Source organism: Elgaria multicarinata, chromosome 20, assembly GCF_023053635.1.
Source record: "Elgaria multicarinata webbii isolate HBS135686 ecotype San Diego chromosome 20, rElgMul1.1.pri, whole genome shotgun sequence".
NCBI lineage: Eukaryota > Metazoa > Chordata > Lepidosauria > Squamata > Anguidae > Elgaria > Elgaria multicarinata.
This window is the reverse complement of record NC_086190.1, coordinates 10,236,619-10,263,427: the sequence shown is the minus strand read 5'-3', so window position 1 is coordinate 10,263,427 and position 26,809 is coordinate 10,236,619. Positions and strand designations below refer to the sequence as shown.

The window sequence follows — 26,809 nt, the reverse complement described above, 5'->3', positions numbered from 1 at the left end:
ACAACAGTTAAAGCTGCCCTCTTTTAAATCTGGTCACTCTAGTATAACTCCTGCACTTTAACTGTTGTGATTAGAGGGAATTTCACCAGGTTCTCCATATATACAAATGACCCCTGCTGAAATTCCCTTTTCTTTGCAACTGTTAAAGATACAGGAGCCCTGACCTCCTTTTCATAGGGTCACCCTAATTCAGTACCGCTTTAAAGCCGTCGTGTGGCTCCTGCCTTTTATATACTGCTTTCATACAGCTTTCATAGTGCAATATCCTGCTTGGTGTAGATTAGCCCCCCCCTCTCTCTCTCTGCAGTGGGAGGGGCACCGCTAAGGCCACAACTACACAGCTGCAGTAAAGAGTGATTGAGCCCGTGGGTCCATCTAGACCAAGCAGGATATTCCACTGTGAAAGCAGTATATGAAAGGCAGGAGCCACACGACTGCTTTATAGCGGTATTGAAGTGCACTGACAATTGTTGGGGCCCATTGACACATACTACCACATATCGCTTTCATACTGCTTTCATAGTGGTATATCCTGCTTAGTGGAGATGTGTCATGGGCCCCAATGATGGTCAGTGCACTTCAGTACCACTATAAAGCAGTCGTGTGGCTGCTGCCTTTTATATACCACTTTCATACCTCTTTCATAATGGAATATCCACATGGTGTAGAAGAGCCCCATGCCCGCAACAGCGCAGTTTCACAGTAGCAGGGCTGGCTCCCCTCCCCACCCTTGTACTCGGCAAAGTGCAACGGGAGGCCATGTTTAGTCCTCTGTTCTCATTACGCCCCATGCAACTTTCGCTTCAGCCAATCAGCGCTGCTTCCACCAGCACGCATAGAGGTCGCAAGAACTCCCAAACTGCACTGAATCCGCAACGACAGGAAAATGCATCCCAAAATGAGTTTGGGGTGGGGGGAATGGATTTAAGGGAAGAAACGGTAGCTACGGAGAGGGGTGTGCGTCATCTGACACGTGGGGGCGTCTATAACACGATTGACACGGGGGCATCTGTGTAGATATTCTCCCCAGATTTTGCATGTTTTTCCCCATTTTAAAAGGCTGCAATGCCTCTCCTAAACTTAGGGCCTTGCTAGACCTACTGTATTTCTTCGATTCTAAGACGCACTTTTCTTCCCATATAAACATCTCTAAAAACGGGGTGCGTCTTAGAATCGCGGGTGTGTTTATTATTTCTTGGAATCAAAGCTTTTTTTTTCTGTTGGTGGTACTGAAATTAGTGTGCGTCTTACAATCGATGGCGTCTTAGAATCGAAGAAATACGGTACCTGCAAATCCGTGCGGGAGGAGGGGCCAGCCTGAGCTAAAAGTAGTGCAGGCCGTCACCCCTGTCTACACGTAAGACGCGACGGGCTGCAGGAAGGACCCGTCGCATCCGCCATTTTTTTTTTTTTTAGTTCAAAGGGGCCATGTGCACAGGAACACACCAACGAGAAAGGTAGGGGTTGTTTTTTTAAAAGGGTTCCCTGCTCCCCCCTGATTCCACCCCCCCGGCGATCTCTGATCCACCCCACCCTCCCGCGATCTCTGATCCCCATCCCCCCCGGCTCCGTTTCCCCCCATCTTCTCACCCTGCCTTGATGGCCGCAGCATTCCTGTGGAGCGCTGTGCACCGTCCGCCGCTTTTCCTGGCTACTCGTGAGTAAATGTGGTAGCCAAGAAAAGCGGCAGAACAGGCTACACGCCCACGAGATCTCTGGAAATACCGGGCCAGAAGCAGTGCCGGTTATCCCGGGCCAAGGGAGGGTTTCCCCTGCCTGAGCCCGGGATCCCCTGTGCGTCATCTGGGCGCACAGGGGCCAGCCCAGGGCTCATACCGGGCTACCTCATTGTTATTATTATTATTATTATTATTATTATTATTATTATTATCATCATTATTATTATTATTTATTTATATAGCACCATCAATGTACATGGTGCTGTACAGAGTAAAACAGTAAATAGCAAGACCCTATTAGGCTTACATTCTAATAAAATCATAATAAAACAATAAGGAGGGGAAGAGAATGCAAACAGGCACAGGGTAGGGTAAACAGGCACTGGGTAGGGTAAAACTAACAGTATAAACTAACAGTATACTATATAACAGTATAACAGTATTGTCTAGCAAAGCCCTCAGTGTAAGAAAACAAAAAAACAAAACAAAAAACCACTCCCCGCATGTAGAAATCTAACATGCCAGGGAAAGGGCTAGGCCAGGGCCATTTCCCTTCTGGCTTTGTGATCGGCTGTGTTCATCAGGCCTCTCTGAACTGCAGAATGGTGCTTTAACGTAGCCTAAGTGTGGTTCTCATTGACTGGGAGAGTAACAAACAATGCACAATGTTCTCCCAGCTAGGAACTGGGGCGGGGGACTCTCTTCCTTTTGGAAACATCCTCCCCCCCACAGCTCCTCCTCCTCTAAGTCTGAATTGGGCAAGAGGGTCTGAGCAGTTGATTTATGCGCTCATTTCGCAGAAGCTCTTTGCTGGGCCGTCGGGGCGTCTGCTTCTGCTTCTGCTGCCGCTGCTGAAGAGCTGCTGAGACCAGACGAGTCACTGACCGTAAGTGTGATCCCCTAGGCTGCTTCCCTGCCACCCCACTCCCTGCCTCACCATCCTCAACCAATAATTGCTACTTCAATTTCATTCTTTTCTGGACTCAATTCCCTTCCAGTGCTATATTTGGAAGGAGATGTTGTGGGCTTAGATGGAGCGCGAACTTTTCTATCTGGCAAATCCCCCAAGGGCGGCATCCGCTCTTTCTCCAGTCATAGAAAAGGAGAGTTCATTTGTCTTCTCCGCGCTTTCTTAATCCCCGCGTTATGAAAGGAGAGGTTTCCATTTAAAAGGTACATCCTTGGCAGGGAGTTTGGATGAGCATCCAATGACATCCTTCTCCCCCAGATGTGACATGGATTCATCTATTTGGGGGCCTTGATGGAGCCCAACGGCGCAGGGAGATGGCAAATCTGCAGGGCTGGTGCAGCGTGTAAGGTCCTGCTAAGCTGACTTCCAGGTATCCGTGTAAGGTGGTAACGCTGCTCCTAAAGTTTGCTGAGTGTGGAATGTCAAGGGTTCCATTCTGAAGGATTTTGAGGGAGGCCAAACAGAATTTGGAGAAGGCTTGCGAAATTTCTCTGGGAACTCCCGCGCACCACTGGGGATGTGTGAATTAGCTGAACGTGATCGAATCACGTTTCTCTGATTCCACCGTATCAGACTATGTGCTCTGTTTTTTTTTCTTTCCACACATACATTCGCACATATTTTTGTGTACAATTTTCCAAATGTAGCATCGATTGTGCGCGTCTCTGAAACGTACGCAGTTTTCTCCCGTTGATTAAGTTGTGCTTATCGTCATTTTTCAAAAGTTTGCATTTTGCAGACATCGATCTTTTCTTCTGTGAATCACTTTGCACACTTGGAATTGTACAGGCTTCAACTACATTTGGGTTCTCTTTCGGTTGTAAGAGGTGCGAACTGGGTAAAATTGTTGTAAACCGCCCAGAGAGCTTCGGCTGGGGGGCGGTATATAAATGTAATAAAATAAATAAATAAATAAATAAATAAATAAATAAATAATAAAATCCTGGAAACAAATTTCTCACGCATCCTTAATTTCTGGCATGTCCCAGGAAAAGACATGTTGACTCTTCTGAGGATGCTTCCTCTCATTCTTGTGGCTTAGCCCATGATGGCCAACTGCTCATTCACGAGATCATTTTGACTGACTGCTGATGAACTGGTCTCACACACACACACACACACACACACACACACACACACACACGGCACAGGCGTGGAAGCATTCAGAAAGCTGATAATAAGCTTTGTTTGATGTATGATTTTTTTTTAAAAAAAAGACTTCTAAATTTTTAGCTTCAATTTTAATCTTTTCAATTCTATTCCTATTTGTTTGCTTTTTATTGTTTTTCTGGAGTTTGCACATGTGCCTAGCAGATGTTTTCTTATTAATTAAAGGCCTATGAAATTTAATAAGCAGGATAGGATTTCCCCTATTACTTTCCTTGCTTCCGTTCCAACCCCCTCTTCCACACAGCACCCCATATGACCTCCTCAATTCTGGCACCAGCCCTGGGAGTTGTGCGTCTGTATGTATGAGCACACAAACCATTAGAAGGATATTGCCTCCCCCCCATCCCCCCCCATCCCCACTCCTCAATTCAGGACATGGATTTGGGAGGGGAGCAATGTGTAACTTTTTCAATGCTGAGCTATTTCTTGTTCTGAATAAGCCCATCTGCTGGGACGGTTGCCCATTACTAACGCACACAATCAGAAATAGCGTGTGCTACAGTCCTGCTGCAGTTGCATCACTTCAGAATGCTTTCAGGTGCATGACTGAACACTTTCCCATTTAAAAACCAACCAACCTGCAAGTAGAAATCTAGCGTGTCAGGGTGAAAAACTAGTGAAGACCCATTCTCCTCGGTGATAGCTTTCCACAACATGGAGGAGGATTTTTTCTCTCTCTCCATGTGGGGGGGGGGGGGGATATTCCACATGACTGAAATGTGATAAGCGGAAGTGGTACAATTCCCAAGATTTTTTTCTGACGGAATAGATGTGAAATAAATCCCAACTACCTGCTTTGCATTTTACTCCAACAGGTGCTCCCCTACTGGCAGTGGCAACTCCTGCACCGATGGACAAAGTTCTCCAAGCCGCCTTTTGTGTATCTGCTGCTTTGCTTTTGCTTGGGGAACCTAACTGGGCAGGTGAGAAAAGAAAGCTCGCTCTCATCATGATGTGCTCTGTATTTTTATGACAGTGGGCCATAGCTCAGTCAGTGAGCCCATGCTTTATTAAGTATAAGGTCCGTCCAGGCTCAATGCCTGGCATCTGCAGCTGAAAGAATCCTGGGAAACAGGGCTTGGAGTATGTATCCCGCAGTCTGGGTCCTCCCAGAACTGCTACCGGTCAGAGAAAACCCTAGGCTTGGGCTAGAGGGAGCAGGTATGGAGCAGCCCCATCTAGTTGGAGAAGGGAGGGGGCCGTAGTTCTGTGGCAGAGTGTGGCGTTACACCCCACAAGTCAGTTCCCAAATGTATGTCTGCAGTTTGTAAGTCTGTGGTGAGTTTAGAATGTTGGTCTGAGTGGGCGGAGTTAGAATGTCTTGGGACGGGGAGGAGTGATATATAAGGGAAGGACGGAGGGGATTGGGGGAGACTTTTTAGGTACTCTTAAAGTCTTTCGTGCTCTCTGTGTTGAGGGTACTTAAGTTCTGGGAAATTGGAGGTTCAGGGTAGAGAGTGGTGTCTTTGGAGTGTGGTGTGCACATAGTTGATGTATATTAAACTAGGGGTGTGCACGGACCCCCCGCTCCGCTTCACTTCCAGATCTGCGATTTGCAGATCAGGCCACTTCACTCCGCCCCCGCTCCGCTCTGCTGCAGAGCTCCGGATCCGGATCGGAGCTCCGTTTCCCCCCCCCCCCATAGGCTTGCATTAAGCTTAAAAAGTATACAACTTTTTTTCTGTGAAAGTTAGAAACCTCACGTTTGGCACCATGACACCTCATGGAGGTATACACACGCATGCCAAGACTCAAGGCAATCCCATCATCCCCTGAATTTTGGGGAATTTATGAAAATCGGGCACCCCATTCACACCCCTTTCGATAGCTCCGTCAATTTGCACGTTAAAACCTCAAACTCGCCACCATGATAGCTTATCCAGGGACACACACGCACGCCCAGACTCAAGGCAGTCCCATCATCCCCTGATTTTTGGGGAATTTATGAAAATCCAACACCCCATTCACACCCCTTTCGATAGCTCCGTCAATTTGCACGTCAATACTGACAATAAAGAAAGCTCAAGAGTGATTGTGTGAGAGAAAGGAAAGCGTGTATGTGAATGGGTAGAAGGATTGGATGAAAGGTTTCAAAAAGGGGTTTTAAAAGTTTTATTTTGAAACAAAGCTTGTGAACTTTTTAAAAGAAATGTCAATTATTTTTTTATAACTACCACAAAAATCCCACGTGTCTGTTTGGCATATATTATCTGAAGTTTATACATTTAGCACGCACTCTGACAATAATTCACCTCCACACATATAACTCACAGTGTTTTATTTTATATATTAAAATCCTTCTCCATTTTAAAACCCCTTTCTCCACCTAGTTTGGAGGAAGGTGGTTTTTATCCCTTGCCTCAGGCGTATCAAGCGGTGGTGCTTGGCTTGAGCAGGGAGCAGCCACGGCCAGGCCAGGTGTTCAGAGCCTGTGTCGTGGCACACAGCCCCTGCTTTGCATGCCCAAGGTCACAGGTTTGATCCCCGCAAACGCCAGGGCTAGAAAAAAAATCCCGCCTGCGACCTTGGAGAGCCGTTGCTGCCAGTCAGTGTCGACAACACTGGGCTAGATGGACCAAAAGTCTGCTTCCGTATAAGACCGCTTCCTATGTTGCTGTGAGAAGCCATCACTCAGCTATAGAGCAGAAAGGTAGTCATAGGTTCAATCCCTGATATCTTGAGTAAAAAGGATCAGGTAACAGCTGATGGAAAAGACCCTTTCTTTTTTCTTTGTCTTTATTTGCTGGAAAACTGCTGACAGCCAAAGGAGACTATACTGAACTTGATAGGACAATGTGATTTTTATAGAAAATCACACATCTTATAATGGGTTTCTGAATGGCTACCAATTTTTAAAAAATGTTTGTCATGATGCATTTTATGCTGTCTTTTGTTGAGTATTCAGCTGTAAACTACTCTAATTACAAAAATAGAAGATTTGGATGGTCTTGATGTTGACGGTGATCTTGATGTTGATATCACACAGTTAACGTAGGAGAGGATCAAATGTAATCTTTGGATGAGAAAGTTGCTCGCTTTGACAGCCATGTGTTTCATCTTTTTACAAAAGAAGTGTGCTTTTATTTTATTCTTTGATTTGGGCATATTTTTCTTCTAGGAAATTAAATTCGCTAATTAATCAGTCAAAACTCATTCAGTCTAAGGTTTAGTTAATTGGATGACAGCCGTGCACCATGGACTGCAAAAAGGCTGAACTGGTTTGCCGTTTGGTGTGAACAGTCCGAGGTGTAACCTGAAACCTGTATGAGGCCAAATAGACTCCAACCCATTTACACCTGTGCCTCTTCCTCCACTCCGCCTTAAGAATCTGACCATGCAAACCTCCCCCCTCCCAGCTCTATTTCTAATATCTTGCCTGATGATTGTTTAGCCTGGAGAAGAGAAGATTGAGGGGAGACATGATAACACTCTTCAAATACTTAAAAGGTTGTCACACAGAGGAGGGCCGGGATCTCTTCTCGATCCTCCCAGAGTGCAGGACACGGAATAACGGGCTCAAGTTAAAGGAAGCCAGATTCCAGCTGGACATCAGGAAAAACTTCTTGACTGTTAGAGCAGTACGACAATGGAATCAGTTATCTAGGGAGGTTGTGGGCTCTCCCACACTGGAGGCATTCAAGAGGCAGCTGGACAACCATTTGTTAGAGATGCTTTAGGGTGGATTCCTGCATTGAGCAGGGGTTGGACTCGATGGCCTTGTAGGCCCCTTCCAACACTGCTATTCTATGATTCTATGATTCTATGAAGAGATCTGGTTATCTCAAAAGCTTGCCCACAGTTTGGATTGATCCTAATAACAGTATTGTGTAAGTAGATTTTGGATTTCTTTTTCTCAAGGACCAACATGGCTTACAAATGGTGTCCAGTTGTCCCTGAACCTGTCACCAATGTACCTCTCCCTCTTCCTTTTGCAATGGAACTTGAGGTTACCCAATTAAAATGATTGGCAGTGAATTTCAGGCATACTTAATGTACAGAACTTTACTGCCACAAGTTGTGGTGATAGCTACTAGTTTAAGCCCAGACGGGGCAGCTGTTGTTGTTTGTTCACATGCCTGCTCTGTTCAGGTACAGGACAGGAATAGGTATATAGGTGTCCAGGTATAGGACAGCACATAATCAAAGTAGCACATGAATTCACTATCACATGATGTAGTGATGGGCACCCATTTGGACGGCTTTAAAAAGGGATTAGTCAAATTCTGGAGGAGGCTACTAGTCCTGAAGGTTCTATACTACCTCCAGTATCAGAGGCAGTAAACCTAGGTACACCAGTTGCTGGGGAACATGGGTGAGAGGGGTTTTACCATGTCCTACTTGTGGGACATGGCTGTTTGGCCATTGTGTGAAGATAATGCTGGACTAGATCCAACAAGGCTCTTCTTATGTTCTCGTGGGTTTGTGTGTAGCCTTCCATCTTCACTCTTTGTCAGTTTAGCCCAGCTCATTTCTGGGTTTAGATGCTAGGTGGGAAGAAGAAGAAGAAGAAGGAGGAGGAGGAGGAGGAGGAGGAGGAGGAGGAATGAATTCCTGAAGTATTAAGGGTCTGTCAAAAAGTAAGATACCTACATGGAGCCCCTAAGCTAGAAGATAGAATATCTCGAAGTGCTATATGCTGGGGCGAAAGAAAAGAGCTGTTGCCATCGTGTCCTCCTTGGGAACGTTTCAGAAGCCATCCTTGTAGTCAGAATGTTGGACCAGATCAAGGGTGGGCAAATCTTTTGGCCCTGAGAAGCCAAAGGCTGCACGCAGGCGGACATGACCTCTGGAGCAGGAGGAGGCTAAAGGCCATTTGAGCAAGCCTGACTGGGAATACTGTTTCCCTACCACCATCAGCGGGGTCCTGGCTGCTAAAGCCTTCTCACGCTCAGCTAACAGCGGTGCTAGAGCACTGGTCCCCCAAACAACCCAGCTGATCAGTGGGTCCTTGGGCCTGGAGTAGATGGACATCACTCTGATCCAACCAGGTCAACGTTAGATTCTAGAGCCTCCGTGCAAGTTTGGAAGAAAGAAAGAAAAACAAGTCTGTGGTATAGCCCCTTCTCTGTGCTGCTTCAAGCACCACCTGAGAACAGCTCTTTTCCAGGAAGCCTTCTTCAACTAACCACCCACTGTTTTTATTGCTATTCTGTCTTAATTTGCTGTTTAAATGTTTTTATCTTTTTACTGATTTATTCCTATGTTCACTGCCCTGGAATCTATTTTAGATATGGAACGGTATATAAATATTGTAAATCACAAACAAACAAATTCTACATGTTTGAAGCATGTAAATTCAAGTATGTAAACACATACTTGAATGTGTCCACGTTAAAAGAAAGAGAGAAAGAGAGAGAGAACAACGTACACAACTCCCTGCATCTAAACAAATCCATCTCGTGAAGAAGACTAGATTATAAATCTTCCAAAGTCTGGGAGGCTTTCATGTGGGGGAACACTTACATTTAAAACCATGGCTGGCCCATTTTGCTGCATGAGGTAAAGGACAAGATGGCCTCCCTCTCTCCCCATGTACAGAAGCCAACTGGACTGCGAGTTGAATCTTATTTGAACATTGGGGGTGTCCACCGCCACAACAGAAGGCAGCAGGCTAGTTTAGGGGGTGCATGGCAGTGGCACCCAGAGCTCTGTCCAATGCCTCACCTAGAGTGACCATATGGAAAGGAGGACAGGGCTCCTGTAGGGTGACCAACTGTCAGGATTTCCCCGGATTTGTCCTGGTTTTTGTTCTTTCCATGGTGTCAGGGGGGATTTTCTATCATTTTCAATAATGTCCTGGAATGACACACCTTCCTCTTTAAGGCTGCCATTAGCAAGGCAGGAGGGAGTGACATGCTTTCTTGAGGCACGTCATTCCCCCACCCCGAGCTCCAATTGAGGTCTTAAAGGGGAAAGTGGATCATTCGTGGACATTATAGAAAAGGCCCCAATTGGAGTGGATGGTGGTGGTGCAGAATGAAATCCTTTCCCCTCCTCCACTCCAATCGGGTTCTTTAAGGTGGCGGGGGAATAACGTACTTTCTGCAGGACTCAGAAAGCTGCTTCCCCACACACACACTAGGTGTCCTCTTTGTTGGTTTCCCAAATATAGTCACCCTACCAAACACGAAGCTGGCACAGTTAACCCCACACACTTCCAACACACACCCCTCCCCACAGCATCTACTGCCTTCGTCCGCCTAACGGTAGGACCCAACCTTGCCTGGGATTGCTCCTCATAGAATCATAGAATAGCAGAGTTGGAAGGGGCCTACAAGGCCATCTAGTCCAACCCCCTGCTCAATGCAGGAATCCACCCTAAAGCATCCCTGACAGAGGGTTGTCCAGCTGCCTCTTGAAGGCCTCTAGTGTGGGAGAGGCCCACAACCTCCCTAGGTAACTGATTCCATTGTCGCTGCAATTTTTGTGTGGTATAGGTTCAAGAGGGCTGAATGACATCCTTCATTTATTTTTGAACGTGCAAATGGCCGCTCAGAGTTGGTACTTTGAGATTTGCATTCGTTCCAAGTCCATTCTAAACGCATGAACAAAGCAAAGGGGCAAAGGATGGTATAAGACTATCTCTCGTCTCTTATTTCACCTTCCTGTCCTGCTCGCACCCTTCACTCTCCTAACACTATACCTCTTACTCGCCCAAGAGTTTCTACTTCACTCGGTCGCCTTCGCCCGTTTTCGCTCACTGTGCCCTAGGCCTGGCATTCTCTTCCAGCGCATCTGCGAACCGCAATGTCGATCTCAGTTTTTAAATCTTATTTGCAAACATTTCTGTTCCCAAAAAGTTATAATCCGTAGTGTGACGATACTAGTTTTTATTATTTGTTTAATTGTCCCCCACGCTGGTTGGCCTTTCCCCTCCCTGTTCGTTTGTTACTGTGATTTTAGAATGTAAGCCATGTGGCAGGGTGTTTTGTATTCTGTTTTATTTTGTTCTGTACAGCACCATGAAAATTGATGGTGCTATATAAATAAATAATAATAATAATTCTGCTTTATTGTGCTTTTTAGGTCTGAACTTGACCTAAAGTCAGGCGTTGAAGATGTCAGTATTCTATTGGTAATTTCAAAGCTAAACTCTGGCTTAGCTTGGTGATTAGAGACGCTAAGGCTTTGGTGGAGAGAGGGGGTGGTGGTGGTAAAACCTGCCGGCTACAACTGCTTTGAGCAGCTCTGATTGACAAAAGTCATCCTCACGAACTCTCCCTGCCCTGCAAAAGAGATACTTTTGAAGGGATGTCTGTGCAAAGGAGCTGCGGTCTTGCAAGTGGCTGAGCTTTGATTTATTGACTTAGGTTTGGCAAAGCTTATTCCAATGCATTTGTAGAGAAGTTGTCTTGCAAAGTGTTTTTCTTTGATCTAGCAAGTCCTTGGAAAAAAATCCATAATTGCCCGTTCCACTGTTATGTATCACACCTGGGCAGTTTGAACTTCTGGGAAGAAGGGAAAACTTGGGCAATCAAGACTTTGGCATGTGTGGGAGAAATATCAGCTTTTAAATTGGACAGGTTCTGGCTTAGTTGGCATTTCCCAGAATTTAAAGGCTGCTTTTGTTCAGTGTGCCGGAGACGTTCTTGGAGCCTGACTTTAATTTGTACCCCACGGAGCAGCTCCCTCCCTTTCTCTGTTCCTTTCCTCTTGTCCCGGGGGCTGCGGCTGTTCTAAAACCAAACAACAAGCCTTGCTATTTGTTTGAGTGGCCTTTGCCAAGTTGTTCACTGAAGGAAGAGGGAATTGGGAGTTTGCCAGGGTGAGGAAGGCAGAGTTAGCCGCGGTTGTTTGCATTGTAGCGGCCCGGCTGTTGGCCGCCTTGCGATTCCACGGCACATATAACATGTGTGTAGTGATGGGTGAACTGACCCTGTTATGATTCAGAATTGGGCAGCTGAGCTAAAGGGTAGAGCCCCATCTTTGCAAACAGAACGTCTCAGACTCAACCCCCAGCATCTCCAGGACAGGTTGGGCTAAGAAAGACTCTTGTGTAATTCCTGGAGAGCCGCTGTGGTCAGTGTAGGCAATAGTGGTCTAAATGGGCCTGAGCTGGTATAAGGCGCCTTCCTGCACTCTTACTCACAAGTCAAGTGCCGTCAGCTTAGATGAAACTCGGCTCACCTACATTCCGAGCTTTCAAATCATGGCTGAATTTTAGCACATTGACATCACCAAAGTGCACCTCGGGAATGTGGCATGCCTTCTGCGATGTTGTTTTTCATCCCACATGTGTCACGACGCCATGCCTCATGACGCGTCCTTCTCTGGCAGGGTGGATTTGATTTAAATCAATTTGATTTAAATCACTATTTAAATCACTACTCACTTTCATGTGACTTCCCCCCCCCCCCCAAAAAAGGGCACTCTTCCTCGCTATATTTTACACAACTCAGAGTTACCAAAGACTCATTCTTGCTGGTATAATCTTAATATTTATTTATTTATTTATTTATTTATTTATTACATTTTTATACCGCCCAATAGCCGAAGCTCTCTGGGCGGTTCACCAGATGAAGGTTTCATTTTTAGAATAGCAACTTTTCAGATTAGTTTTACAGTTATATATATAAAAATACTGATTTGGTTATACTATTAGAAAAAAGAAAGGAAAGGAACTTCTCGTGCAAGCACTGAGTCATTACTGACTCTTGGAGGGACGCCAGCTTTCGATGACGTTTTCTTGGCAGGCCTTATAGCGGGGTGGTTTGCCGTTGCCTTCCCCAGCCGTTATTCCCTTTCCCCCAGCTAACTAGGTACTCATTTTACCGACCTCGGGAGGATGGAAGGCTGAGTCGACCTGAGCCAGCTGCCTGAAACCAGCTTCCGCTGGGATCGAACTCAGGCCGTGGGGAGAGTTTCAGCTGCAGAAACTGCTGCTTTACCGCTCTGCGCCACACGAGGCTCATACTATTAGAAAAACATCATAGATAATTATGAAATTATTGCGAGGTGAACTATTTCCAGTTTAATAGGTTAATCATTCATATTTGGACAACTTTTCTGCTGTACTTTATTGGAAGGAGAAAAATAATCTTACAGAAACCTCTGGAAGAGCATGACATTGTGAATGGATTAATGGAATTCGTTTACCAAAAAATGCTACGTAATTAAAAACTAATCCTTATTTCATTATGAATAACCTTTGGACTATAATGTATCTTAAATAGAAAACTCTCTTTAGATAGATTTTTCCTCAAAAAACATGTTATTAAAAAAAATCCGATTTAAATTTTTTAAAAAATCCAATTTAAATCAAAAAATCCACATGGGATCAGCGTGTTTCATTGCTGAATGTTTCTTTCTTTCTTTTTTTTTACATAAACATATTGATGCGCAGGAGTGCATCTTGAACACAGTACCTATCCCCCCTCCTTGCATTGCTGTGTGTCTGTGCTGGTGCACATCTTGGAGGAGTTACTAAAAAACAATAATCTGTGTCCCGTACCCATCTGTCCAGTCCCGCCCACTTCTCCCGATACCCATTCAGAACCGCCGTTACGGGGCACACGTCCTCCCGCAATGGCTCCCCTTTATTTGTGGGAAACCTCCCTCGCGTGTGCCCTGTGAGCGATGATCCCGGAAGCAATTATCCCTCTTCCATTGCGAAAGGGCTGTAGGTGTAGATTAGCCCAACGTGAAACTTAAACTGGATAAAATGGAAGTACTGTGGGTTGGGAAATCCACTAATCTGGAGGTTCAGATTTGACTCTGGATAGGGTAACACTTTCCCTGAAGGGTCAGGTACACAGTCTACGGGTGCTCCTGGTCTCACAGTGCCTATGGACTACTTTCATAGAGTCATAATTGAGTTGGAAGGGACTACAAGGATCATCCAGTCCAATCTTTCTACCAGCTTAGGTTGCTTTGGAAGCTGCAATACTTTCTAGAAAAAGCTAACTTAGCCACAATGACATATGGCTTGTTTATGGCCAGGTTGGATTACTGTAATGCACTCTACATGGGGCTGCCCTTGAAGACAATTCAGAAACTGCACTGGTAGAGAAGGCAACAGCTAGAACACTTGTGGGAGGTAGGTGCTTTGATCATATTACTCTCATGCCGTATCATTTTCATTGGATGCGTATTAGTTTCTAGGCCCAATTTAGGGTGCTGATTTTGGCCTTCAAAGCCCTAAATGGGTTGGGGCCACATAATGTGAAGGATTAAGCATTCAGGCCATGTTACTCCGCTTCTGAAATCTCTTCATTGGCTTCCAATTCACTTCAGAATCCAATATAAACTTCTCCTGTTAACCTTCAAAGCTTTTCACTGTCTAGCTCCTTCCTATCTCTCCTCTCTCATCTCACACTATTGCCCCGCTCGTGCTCTTCGCTCCTCTGATGCCATGTTTCTCGCCTGCCCAAGGGCCTCTACTTCCCTTGCTCGGCTTCGTCCATTTTCGTCTGCTGCCCCTTACTCCTGGAACACTCTTCCAGAACATTTGAGAACTACAAGTTCAACCACAGCTTTTAAAGCTCAACTAAAAACTTTTCTTTTTCCTAAAGCTTTTAAAACTTGATGTTGTGCAGACTTCTACTGTTACTTTCTACTGTTAGTTTTTCCCTACCCTGTGCCTGCTTACCCTACCCTGTACCTGTTTGCATTCTCTTCCCCTCCTTATTGTTTTACTATGATTTTATTAGATTGTAAGCCTATGCGGCAGGGTCTTGCTATTTACTGTTTTACTCTGTACAGCACCATGTACATTGATGGTGCTATATAAATAAATAATAATAATAATAATAATAATAATAATAATCCTCAAAGGCCCTACTTCCTGGCCCATCAGCAAGAGGGGTTAGGCTGGTGGGTATGAGCAAAAGGGCTTTCTCTGTGGTGGCCCCGCATCTTTGCAACTCCCTTCCCAAGGAGCTAACATATGGTCTCCTCAGTGTTGTCTTTGTTGTATTCTGTCTCTTTTATGTTTTTATATTTTGTGTATCATTTTTGATGTTTTAATCTTTTGTAAACTGTCCAGAGAGCTTCAGCTATTGGGGCAGCATTGAAATAATAATAATAATAATAATAATAATAATAATAATAATAATAATAATAATTCACCAACAACTGGCCATCAAATTCAACCTTATAAAACAACCTACACCATACTATACATAGTCACCTGAAACAATCTTGGAAAATGCAGATCATAAAATATACTGGGACAGAATTCATACTAAAAAAACAATATCTTGCAACCAGCCAGACATAACAGTCATAGACAAAAAAAAGAAAGACACACATACGTCATCGACATAGCAATACCAAATGACAAAAATGTTATTGAAAAGGAAGAGGAAAAGAGACAAAAAATATACACCACTGGCCGTGGAAGTCAAAGAACTATGGCAACAGGAAAAGGTCACAATTATTCCATTAGTCACATCAAAAAAACTATACAGAAAACTTTCAGAAACTGGGGGCGTTACTAGACGAGGCTCTAGCGCGCGTTACCTTCCGCAGCCACGTCGAGGCTTCCAGATGACGTTCACGAGGATCCGCCGTTATCCTGCGGTGAAGCCTCTTTCTCCCGACTTTAAAAAAGTGAGTTGTAGTGCGCCTTTTCCTGCTGTCCCGCGGTAATTCGGAGTACGTGTGGGAGGATGTGAGGTCACTGCGGTCGGCACTGGTCAGGAAAAGGCGTGCTAAGGGGGAGTGGTCAGCGGCTTCGGTCAAGCCGCCTCCGCCATTTGCGCGCAGTCCGGCAGCTGGGGCAGCGCGGCGGAGCGGCTTTTTTTTTTTATTTCCCCAGTGACAGTTTGCGCAGGAACGGAGGACCGCAAAAGTGGCTGGTGACTCCTTGCGGTGGGCAGCTACCGTGGCCGCATAATGGCGGTGCTGTACGCTGCAGGCTGGCAGAGGGCAGAGCTGTTTGTGGGCTGCTGCCATGGCTACGGCCAGATGTGGGTTGGCTCCTTGGGATGGGGCACAGGGCACAGAGGCGGTCATCGCCGCCGACACCTCAGAGGCATGATGGGAGATGTAGGCACAGAGTGGCCATGCAGACGATTGACCTCGGGTCATATGACACCCGCCACGACCCCCATCAGGAAGTGAGCGCATCAATGTTGACCCTCAACAGCACCAGCAGCACTTCGGCTGGCACTGGCACTGCCGCCGCTGCCGCCGCCAGGGCCGGCGGCGGCATCGCTGACGGCTGCGCAAGTTTGCGGTCTTTCGGACGTGCGCAAACCGTGCAGCGAGCGAAAAAAAAAGCCGCGGCATTCAGGCCGGTGTGGCTGCGCAACCGTGCTCGCGGCGGCAGCAGCACAACCGGCGCAAACTTCCGCCATAAATCGAAGGCAGGTGTGGATGATGAGGCGTCACGGCTGAACGGGAAAAGCCGCTTTCACCGCTCCTCAACGACGGAACACCCGGTACGTCTAGCAACGCCCTGGGCCTACCAAAATACATCCATTGGTGATCCAGAAAGCAGTTATAATTAAAACATGCTCGATTGTCAGGGAATTCCTGAATCTGTAAAAGACAGCATGAGTTGGCAATGTCCTCCATGTCCGTCTAGAAAAACCTCCATGAGTGAGAAAGAGATAATAATAATAATAATAATAATAATAATAATAATAATAATAATAATATCATCTGAAGACACATACATTCCACTCTGTATTTGGTGTTTAAAAATAATTATCTGCTGCTCCAGCTACGTGTGTGTGTGTGTGTGTTTAATTGTAATTGAAATTAGGACAATGTTCTTGTCCTAATGTAAGCTGCCTTTTGAAGGAGGCTATTAAATAGATAAACAAACAAGCCCACTAGCATTTTAAAACTGGCTTTTTAAGAGGAGGAGACAAAGAGAGCTTCAGCTATTGGGCTGTATAGAAATGCAATAACTAAATAAATAAATAAATAAAGGACCATCTATTAAGGATGTCAGTCAAAAGCTCAACCTCCATTTTCAGAGGAAAATGGTAGAATTGGACCGCCACTAAACTTTCACCTCAAATTGCAGTTATGTGAGTGGAATTTCTCTGGAAAGGTCTACCCAATTTGTTTGCTTGCTTTTACAAATGTATTCAATTTTTTTTAATCCTACCCTCTAGGGAGCTTGAGGTACCATTAGATAGTTGCTGGATTGGATCTAAAGCCAAATAAAGAGTAAAATTGGAGGATTTATAGACAAATATAAATATACTGTCTCTTGGTTATAGATATGAGGTAGCTTTATCTGGATTGATGGCCACTTCATCTTTGTCGTGTGAATTAACACAGGCCCTGTTCAGACAATATGCTACGCTATGTGGTTAAGCATTTTGAGCTAAACGTTATGGTTTAGCATGTCGTGTGAACCATTCCGAACCATAGTGGCTACATAACCATGGTTTAATCACGCTCACTAACCACTTGCTGCAAAAGTGTTAGCGGCTTAACCATGGCTTAGCGTGTTGTCTGAACAGGCTCACATTAAGCCTGGAGGGTTTAATGATTTCACTGATTCCTAAACAATGAGGGCAAATGCCCTTCACTAGCTGGATTTTTACGGTCAGGCTGTTTGGATTCCATCAGTTTCTGCTTCCTCCTTCTCTTTTTCCTACCACCCTACACTATCCCTTCTCTTCTTTCACATTCTTCTCCTTCAGCTTCCTCATTATTGCAATCACCAACTGACGTCCACCTAGCCTTGATTTCCCTTCCACTTTTTATGTTCACCCCATATTCCACAACCTCACACAAACATTTGAAGGATTTGGGGGCAAGCTAAAAGAGTTTTGTCAGGACTGGTCACATTCCTCACCTGTTTCTTTTCCATCCACCAGATGCCAGAGAGGGTAGGGTGACCATATGAAAAGGAGGACAAGTCTCCTGTATCTTTAACAATTGCATAGAAAAGGGAATTTCAGCAGGTGTCATTTGTATATATGGTAGGGTGACCATATTTGGGAAACCAAAAAAGAGGACACCTAGTGTGTGTGTGGGGAAGCAGCTTTCTGAGTCCTGCAGAAAGTACGTTATTCCCCCGCCCCCTTAAAGAACCCGATTGGAGTGGAGGAGGGGAAAGGATTTCATTCTGCACCACCACCATCCACTCCAATTGGGGCCTTTTCTATAATGTCCACGAATGACCCACTTTCCCCTTTAAGACCTCAATTGGAGCTCGGGGTGGGGGAATGATGCGCCTCAAGAAAGCATGTCATTCCCCCCTGCCATGCTAATGGCAGCCTTAAAGAGGAAGGTGTGTCATTCCAGGACATTATTGAAAATTATTGAAAATCCCCCCTGACACCATGGAAAGAACAAAAACCAGGACAAATCCGGGGAAATCCTGACAGTTGGTCACCCTAATATATGAAGAACCTGGTGAAATTCCCTCTTCATCACAACAGTTAAAGCTGCAGGTGCCCTGCCCACTTTTGTATCTGGTCACTCTAGTATAGCTCCTGCACCTTTAACTGTGGTGATGAAGATGGAATTTCACCAGGTTCTCCATATATACAAATGATACCTCTGAAATTTCCTTTTCAATACAACTGTTAAAGATACAGGAGCCCAGACCTCCTTTTTCATAGGGTCACCCTAAGAGGGGAAAGGGAGGGGGGAGGTCTGACAAGTGGGAATGGATAGTGCCTTTATCCCTTGCTTGTGAATTTCCCTGAGGAATCCGACAGCCAACAGACAGAGTCTGCGACACCCAGCTTGGAAAACGGCACATTTTTGTGATTTTGTTGTGGGCCCCAAGATGGCTCCTCATCCTTGAGGCCTGCTTTGGGATTTCAGCTCACACGCTGCACTACCCACGGTTGTTATTCCACCTTGTGCCCCTTTTCTTCGTAGCGCTTGTTCGGGGATTCCAACAAAAAAGATCCGCATCGGATTTGGGTGCCGTACAAATGTCGCTGTCACCAACTTTGGGCCGCTGCTGCCATTGGATTATTTACGGCCTCTTTCAGGAGGTTGGTGCGGTGGTGTGTGTGTGGTTTTGTTTTGAGCTCGGAGGCATCTTTGACAATGGCGCTTTGAGCACCCCCCATCCTGTACCCACAGTGGGGGGTGCTGACGGCTTCAATGGGGCTGCTTGTTTCCTTCCAAGGCTCCCGCACAGGTCTTCAGAAAGGAATCTGCAGGAACTCCCGCTGGCTCAAACGAGCAGATGCTGAATGGAACAAGAGAGCTCTTTTCATCCGTTCTCCAGCTCCCATGGAGAGCTGCCGTGGTGCGGGTAAAAGCCCCTTTTGTGGAGGGATAATTTAGAGTTTAGCCCAAGACAGAAGAGGTAAAATTGATGAACCTTTTATATATATATATAAACAGTGTAAAAAAAAAAAGAGAGAGAGAGAGAGAGAGAGAGAGGTTTCCATCGGCCAGAATTCTGGAATGTCCTCCTTGTATTTCCGCTAAGCAGGATGGTATTTCGATTCTCTCTAGCAAATGCTACCTGTAATGACGGCGACGGAAAGCCACAGGTTATTTTCAAGATGGAAATGGCTGTTTGCATATGGAGCCCACTAAATCCCTCCTCACGTCATTCAAACCAACCTAGATGTTCCTTCTACTCCCCAAAGGGAAAGAGTCTAGGGCCTAATCTACACCAAACAGGATATTGCACTATGAAAGCAGTATATAAAAGGCAGGAGCCACACCAAGCAGGTTATAGCACTATGAAAGTGGTATATGGTATGTGTCAATGGGCTCCGACAGTTGTCAGGGCACTTCAACACCACTATAAAGCAGTATTGTGGCTCCTGCCTTTTATATACCGATTTCATACCCCACTTTCATAGTGCAATATCCAGCTTGGTGTAGATTAGGCCTGCGTCTTCCCCTCTATCCATACTAGCTCCTCTTCAGTTGAAGGCAAGATGGTGGTGAAGGAACATAGGAAGCTGCCTTCCATCAGGCCAGACTCTTTGTCCAGCCAGCCCGGTATCAGGCCTGGCTGTAGACCAAATGGCGCCCCAGGTGAGGCACGCCTCCTCCATTTGGGGTGCTTCCAGGTGGCGGAAGACGTTTTGCTGCCTGAGGCCAAGAAAAAGATGGCGCCCATTTTCCCATTCCGTGTACAAAACCCCATGAGACTGGCAGTTGACTCTTCTTTTGACATGGGCAGAGGGACAGTATCTTTCACACAGCCTCCCAGCAGTCTCCTCCAACACCTTGCTGCCGCCTCCCAGCATCTGCCGCCTGAAGCAACTGCTTCGCTCTGCCTAATTCTAGGGCCGGCCCTGGCTCCTAGTGCTTCATATCAAAAGGCATTGCAGAGCCTTTTACAGATTTTCTGCAGATGGAAGAAGCAGTTGGCAAATATCGGAGGTCAACATCTCCCCCCAGTCCCTGCAAAATTCTGTGAATGAAGCGGAGTCCCTGTACCCGAGAGCTACAGCCGTGTTTACTTGGAAGTAAATTCCACCGTGCTCCGGCATGGGCAGCGGGCTCACATAGCTGCAACACCCTAACCCACGCGGACTTGACAGTTAGCTCTATAGAGTAACAGCCCTTTACTTCTCAGTAAATGTGGCTGAGAATGGGCCACATAGAGAGATTCCTCAGGGAAGCCTGGCAGAGCAGACCTGATCCGCCCACACCTTTCCTGGCCTGAAAGCTGGCGATCACGCCTCCAGGGAGGTGTGCAGGGGGGAGCATTTTGCACACGGCAGCTGCTGGCGCATTGCTCTGCGGCCAGAAAGGCCGAGGCAAACGGGGGAGCTGGAGGGGTGGCCCTGATCCCCACTGATGTTGGGGAAGGTGGGAAATCGGCAGGCCAATGAGGTGTCCTGGCCTGAAAGCTACGCCCAACGATACATCACCACAATGCGATTTTTAAAACTAACAAAAGTCGCGGTAAATCTCATTTACGAATATGCGCATTTTAGGGGATTTAAACCGACAGAGCTGCGAATGGACGGCTGCGTCATGTGACGAACAACGCGGAAGTGCGCAGCTCAGGCGAGTTATAGAGCCCATATGGATGTAGCCCTGGATGGGAGGTATAGAAATGTTCCAACGCCTATGTTTATGGGGGGCCTCATAAAGAGAGGATATCATTCACTAGATCTTCTTCTGTGAACTGTATGGCAGCCCTAGAAAAAAAAAGATTTCTTGTGCCCTTGCTTCGAGGAATGCCTGACGGAACTTTGGCTGAGCCGTTGTGTAAACTACTTGAAGATACGGACCCTTATAATCAAGTAGCCTTATTTGCAGTGGCTGCTGAAAAGATTAGAACAAGGCTCCTGAAAACTGTTGCTGTAGATTGTGCACATGATGAATTGATTTGAGTGGCCTGTTCAACTTTTTCCCCCCTCTGATTTGTTTCCCCTTTTGTTGCTGTTGCACCAAGATTGTAAAAACCTATGGTTATATACAATAAAAATGGGACGGACTGGACTGACATGTGTTAATTAACTTCCCCAATACCAGGATGTTTGTGTTCTGCTACAAACAGATTGACAAGGCTTACCCCCCTGGAAATTATTTATCAATGCTATATTATTATTATTATTATTATTATTATTATTATTATTATTATTATTATTTATATAGCACCATCAATGTACATGGTGCTGTACAGAGTAAAACAGTAAATAGCAAGACCCTGCCGCATAGGCTTACATTCTAATAAAATCATAATAAAACAATAAGGAGGGGAAGAGAATGCACCAAACAGGCACAGGGTAGGGTAAAACTAACAGTATAAAAGTCGGAACAAAATCAAGTTTTAAAAGCTTTAGGAAAAAGAAAAGTTTTTAGCTGAGCTTTAAAAGCTGCGATTGAACTTGTAGTTCTCAAAAGTTCTGGAAGAGCGTTCCAGGCGTAAGGGGCAGCAGAAGAAAATGGACGAAGCCGAGCAAGGGAAGTAGAGACCCTTGGGCAGGTGAGAAACATAGCATCAGAGGAGCGAAGAGCACGAGCGGGGCAATAGTGTGAGATGAGAGAGGAGAGATAGGAAGGAGCTAGACCGTGAAGAGCTTTGAAGGTCAGCAGGAGAAGTTTATATTGGATTCTGGAGTAAATTGGAAGCCAATGAAGAGATTTCAGAAGTGGAGTAACATGGTCAGAGCGGCGAGCCAAGAAGATGATCTTAGCAGCAGAGTGGTGATAAGAGTTGTACAAGTCATAACACTATACAAATTATTTAGAGAAAGCAGAAGCAATAAGATGATGAATGATGTCTAATTTTTAAAAATCCATTGCTTATTGTTTTATAAATGCTGCCAATCAGAGCAGACTATCCTGGGCTTAATCAGGGATGCAGAACCTCCATCTCACAGGCCTAATGCAGCCTGCAGATATTCCGCAACTGGCCTGCGGAGCCTTTGATTCCTCCAGGGGGTGGGGGTGGATTCCAAAGCCCACCCCCTGGAATAATCCTCACTGTTATGTCCGATCTAAAATTGGTGATAACAGTGGGGATGTAGGTGTTGGGGGGGGGGGGAACTCCCAACACCTGCCAAGTCCCTTTCTCCATGCACAGAGAAAGACGAAAATGGGTGTATTATTTATTTCATTTCATTTCTATACCACCCAATAGCTGAAGCTCTCTGGGCGGTTTATAACAATTCAGCACCATGTACATTGATGGTGCTATATAAATAAATAATAATAATGACATCACTGGGCCATGCCCACCGGTGTCATCCAGCCCACAAAGAGCCTGGTGGTCTTGGTGGGGGCAATTCTCCACCCTGTTTTGGTCCTGCACCCCTGGGCTAGATTTTATTATTTATTTTATTTATTTAAGGATTTTTATGCCGCCATTCAGCCAAAAAAGGCTCTCATGGCGGCTTACAAAAGTATTTCTTGACAGTCCCTGCCCACAGGCTTACAATCTAAAAGACATGACACAAAAGGAAAGGGGTTTGGGAGGGAGGAGGAGGAGGGGGAAACGGAAAGCAAATTCAGGCACTACAATCTTAGTTGGAAAGTTCAGCAGTTATAGGTGACAGCAGGAGGGAGGGGGCTCTCAGCTGGAGCTGGACCCAGGCACGATGGAGAGGTGCCTGGCTGCTGCTTCCTCCCTCACTGGTGGCCTCTGCAGAGACAGTTGGTAGCAGGAGGGAGGGGGCTCTGAGCTGGAGCTGGACCCAGGCATGGTGGAGAGGTGCCTGGCTGCTGCTTCCTCCCTCACTGGTGGCCTCTGCAGAGACAGTTGACAGCAGGAGGGAGGGGACTCTCAGCTGGAGCTGGACCCAGGCACGGTGGAGAGGTGCCCGGCTGCTGCTTCCTCCCTCACTGGTGGCCTCTGCAGAGACAGTTGGTAGCAGGAGGGAGGGGGCTCTCAGCTGGAGCTGGACCCAGGCACGGTGGAGAGGTGCCCGGCTGCTGCTTCCTCCCTCACTGGTGGCCTCTGCAGAGACAGTTGGTAGCAGGAGGGAGGGGGCTCTCAGCTGGAGCTGGACCCAGGCACGGTGGAGAGGTGCCCGGCTGCTGCTTCCTCCCTCACTGGTGGCCTCTGCAGAGACAGTTGGTAGCAGGAGGGAGGGGGCTCTCAGCTGGAGCTGGACCCAGGCACGGTGGAGAGGTGCCCGGCTGCTGCTTCCTCCCTCACTGGTGGCCTCTGCAGAGACAGTTGGTAGCAGGAGGGAGGGGGCTCTCAGCTGGAGCTGGACCCAGGCACAGATGGACAAATACAAAGCCCTTCCTTAAATCTACTGACCCTAACATCCATATATCTATATTGTAGGTTTTTTAAGGTGTGAATTGCAGGACAGTGGACCCACCATGGTGGCTGTGATACCATATTAATAGTCTGGTTTTTGTTTTTTACTTTCAGGAGCTACTGAGGATGGAGATTCCGTCAGCAAGGTGCGTATCCACCTCTCTGGGCATGGTAGCATTCTTGGGGTTAATTTTGTTTGCCAGTGTTCATGGCTGAGCGACAACATAGATAGTGAGGCCCTTCCGCTTGCGTCCTTTCATACAGAGAGAGTGAGACCGAGAGAGAATGTTCCCAGCAGTGCTAGGAGGAAGAAGTTGGTGTCTGTAGCATTGCTCAATTTGGGCGAATGAGCAATATTCGGGATTGCCAGGTTCTTCTAACATCATTTCGCAGCCCGTCTCCTGCCCCGTTTCCGTCCATATTTTCAGTCAACGCTTGTTCTGCATGAGCAGGAAACGTGCCCAAAATCAGCAGCTATCAAACAAGAGATTTGCACACATTTCCCCCAAATTTTCGCTAATCTAATTTGTCCAATTTTCCCTCATAAGATAAAACGGGGTTGATTCATTCTATAGAGGGAATTGGCTCAAATCAAACTAGGAATTGGAAATGAGACGAACACAAGCATGTGATGCAGATTTTTCAGCAGACGTGTGCTTGGGGCTTTGAACGAAGCATGCCTGCGTGTTTTGCAAGCAGAAATCAAATTCTCAGACCTACAAGGTTTTGATGCAAAGAATACATCAGAAGAAGTGTGTTCTTTAAAGTGGGTTGCGTTCTGAACTCGGAACATTTGGATGGTGGTGTGGGCAGCCTTCTCCAAGGCTTCTCTGCCACATCTTCGGGGCACTGGTGCAGCTGGGGCCAGGACACGGATTCGAATTCCAAATGGCCACCCAGAGATGGAGGCAGCAGCAAACTGGGAGGCAGCACCTGCAACATTGGCATGCCAGAGGCCACTGGGGCTAACACCTCTCATGGCAGCCTTCTTTTTTCTTATTTTTAAATCCATGTCCTAGGCGGGATCTACAGCACTGATTTATAACGGTATTGAACTGTACTCACAACTGTTGGGGACCAGGAGGGGATCTACACATCGTTTTGAAGGCTGCAGTGCGCCTGCAGTGCACCCCGAAACTCATTTTGTAGATCCTCCCCTATACTGGCCAGAAGAGGAGGAGGAGGAGGAGGAGGAGGAGGAGGCGGCGGCTCCGCATCGCCCCTCGCGGGGACGGGGCGAAAAGTTTCCGGGCTCGGCAGCTTTGCTGGGGAATCCAGCCGCGTCCTTGCCGCCGCCGCCGCCGCCCACCTTCCTGCCGGCCTCCTGCTGCCGGCGAAAGAGCCACCTGGGTCGGAGAGCTCGGCGGAAGAAGCCGCAGCCCTGCCTTCTTCCGCCAAACTCTCCGACCCGGGTGGCTCTTTCGCCGGCAGCAGGAGGCCGGCGGGGAGGTGGCAGCGACAAGGACGCGGCCGGATTCCCCAGCGAAGCCGCCGAGCCCGGAAACTTTTCGCCCCGTCCCCGCGAGGGGTGATGCGGGGCCGCCGCCGCGGCCTCCTCCTCCGTCTCTTCTGGCCAGGATAGGGTAGGATCTACACAATGAGTTTCGGGGCGCACTGCAGGCGCACGCAAGCGCCTTCACGACGATGTGTAGATCCCCTCCAGGACACATTTCACATACTATTTTCAAATTGCTTTTGAAGTGTTATATCCTGCTTGGTGTAGATCTAGCCGTATGAGTCTAGAGCCAAACACATGCACCAGTAAGACCATTAAGTCCAGAGTCCCAGTAGGTCCATGGTCTGCGATGACTGAGCTTCACCATTGCTTCTGGGAATGTGGGCAGTGGCTCTGGGGGGGGGGGAACAGCAGGAACATGCCAGCTGCCCTCCTGCTGCCTCCAACTTGTCTATTGGCACTGCCTCTTGACGTGTTGGGCCAAAGGTGAGAATAGCCCTTTTGTTCTTCTTACATGCTTGGTTTTGTAAGTTTCTAAAATGAAAAGAGGCGCTATTTCTGCTTCACCGATGCCCTTTCGAAGGGGACCCAGGGAAGCCCCCCCCATCTCTCACCCTGTTATCTCTCTCTCTCTCTCTCTCTTTCCCTCTCTGTGAGCATCCTGGGAACTCTCTCATAATGAGTCCTTAATTGGCTTCCAGCTGTTCTTCCCTTGTGACACAAATTGATCCTTTTGAAAGGATTTGTATACCTAAGAATTGCCAACATGATTTTCTAAAAGCATTTTCCATTTGGGTAGATTGTGTTGGCAACATGAATTAAATTGAAACGATTGGACTTAATTAAGGGAACATTGAAGAATAAAGTTGTGGGGGAAGGGGGCGGTACAGGGGAGGGGCTAACGCAGAAAGTCTCAGACTCCAGGGAGATGGTGTGAGATCCTTCCACCATGTTGTTCAGCAAAGGCTAGCTCCAAGATCAACACCAAAAATGCAACGCAGAGGGCCTGTTCAGACAACACATTAAACCATGGTTAGGCTGCTAACCCCTTTGCAGCAGATGGTTAGTGAGCATGTTTAAACCATGGTTAGGGAGCCACCAGGGTTAGTCATGGTTCACACGACACCCTAAGCCATAACGTTTAGCTCAAAATGCTTAACCACCGTGGCTTAGTATGTTGTCTGAAGAGGGTCACAGTCGGGCAAGATATAAGAATGCATGTCTAGAGGCGGGTACAAGAGGGAAGCTACATTTGCAAAACAAATTTGCCCTTGAAATTTACCAGAAAGCAAAAGTCAGGGGAAATTTGGAAGTTTGAACATCTTTAAAAAAATGCAGGGAAACTAAAAGTGTTTCAGTAAAACTAGCAGATGGGTGGGTGTGGTTCCCTTGTGTCTCTAGGCAATCACCAGGAAACTTGTTTTCTGGAACAGACTTGTTTTCTGTTGCTCCAGAGGGCAGATCTAGAACAGATGAGTTAAAGCCGCAGGCGCTATACTAGAGTGACCAGATTTAAAAGAGGGCAGGGCACCTGCAGCTTTAACTGCTGTGATGAAGAGGGAATTTCACCAGGTTCTCCATATATACTAATGACACCTGCTGAAATTCCCTTTTCAATGCAACTGTTAAAGATGCAGGAGCCCTGTCCTCCTTTTCATGGGGTCACCCTGTTTGACAGGGGCCAGTCTGCCTTGGGAGGTGGTGGGTATTCCCTGGAGGTATTGAAGCACAGTCTGGATGACCATTTCTCAAGGATGCTTTAGTTTTGTGGTTCAGAACCTCAGGCCTGGGTCAAATATGGCCGTCTATGGTTCCCCCAAAGGTCACGCCCCTCCCTGGCTCCACCCCCTTTCCCCCAACCACCAATCGTTTCCCAGCTTTTCTGCAGTTTTTCCTCCATTCTGAAAGATGGAAATGTC

At 46.7% G+C, this 26,809-nt stretch overlaps 1 protein-coding gene across 1 annotated transcript in view; it reads left to right on the top strand.

Annotated features, from left to right (window-relative positions):
- Window positions 1-2,462: 2,462 nt before the first annotated feature.
- The window catches only part of LOC134411643 (probable glutamate receptor), a 42,414-nt gene continuing 18,067 nt past the window's right edge, over window positions 2,463-26,809 (top strand). The window contains exons 1-3 of the mRNA XM_063145529.1: window positions 2,463-2,565; window positions 4,635-4,742; window positions 23,549-23,580. Coding sequence (XP_063001599.1) covers window positions 4,670-4,742; window positions 23,549-23,580 — 105 coding nt within the window. The 5' untranslated portion in view covers window positions 2,463-2,565; window positions 4,635-4,669. The remainder of the gene's footprint in view (window positions 2,566-4,634; window positions 4,743-23,548; window positions 23,581-26,809) is intronic.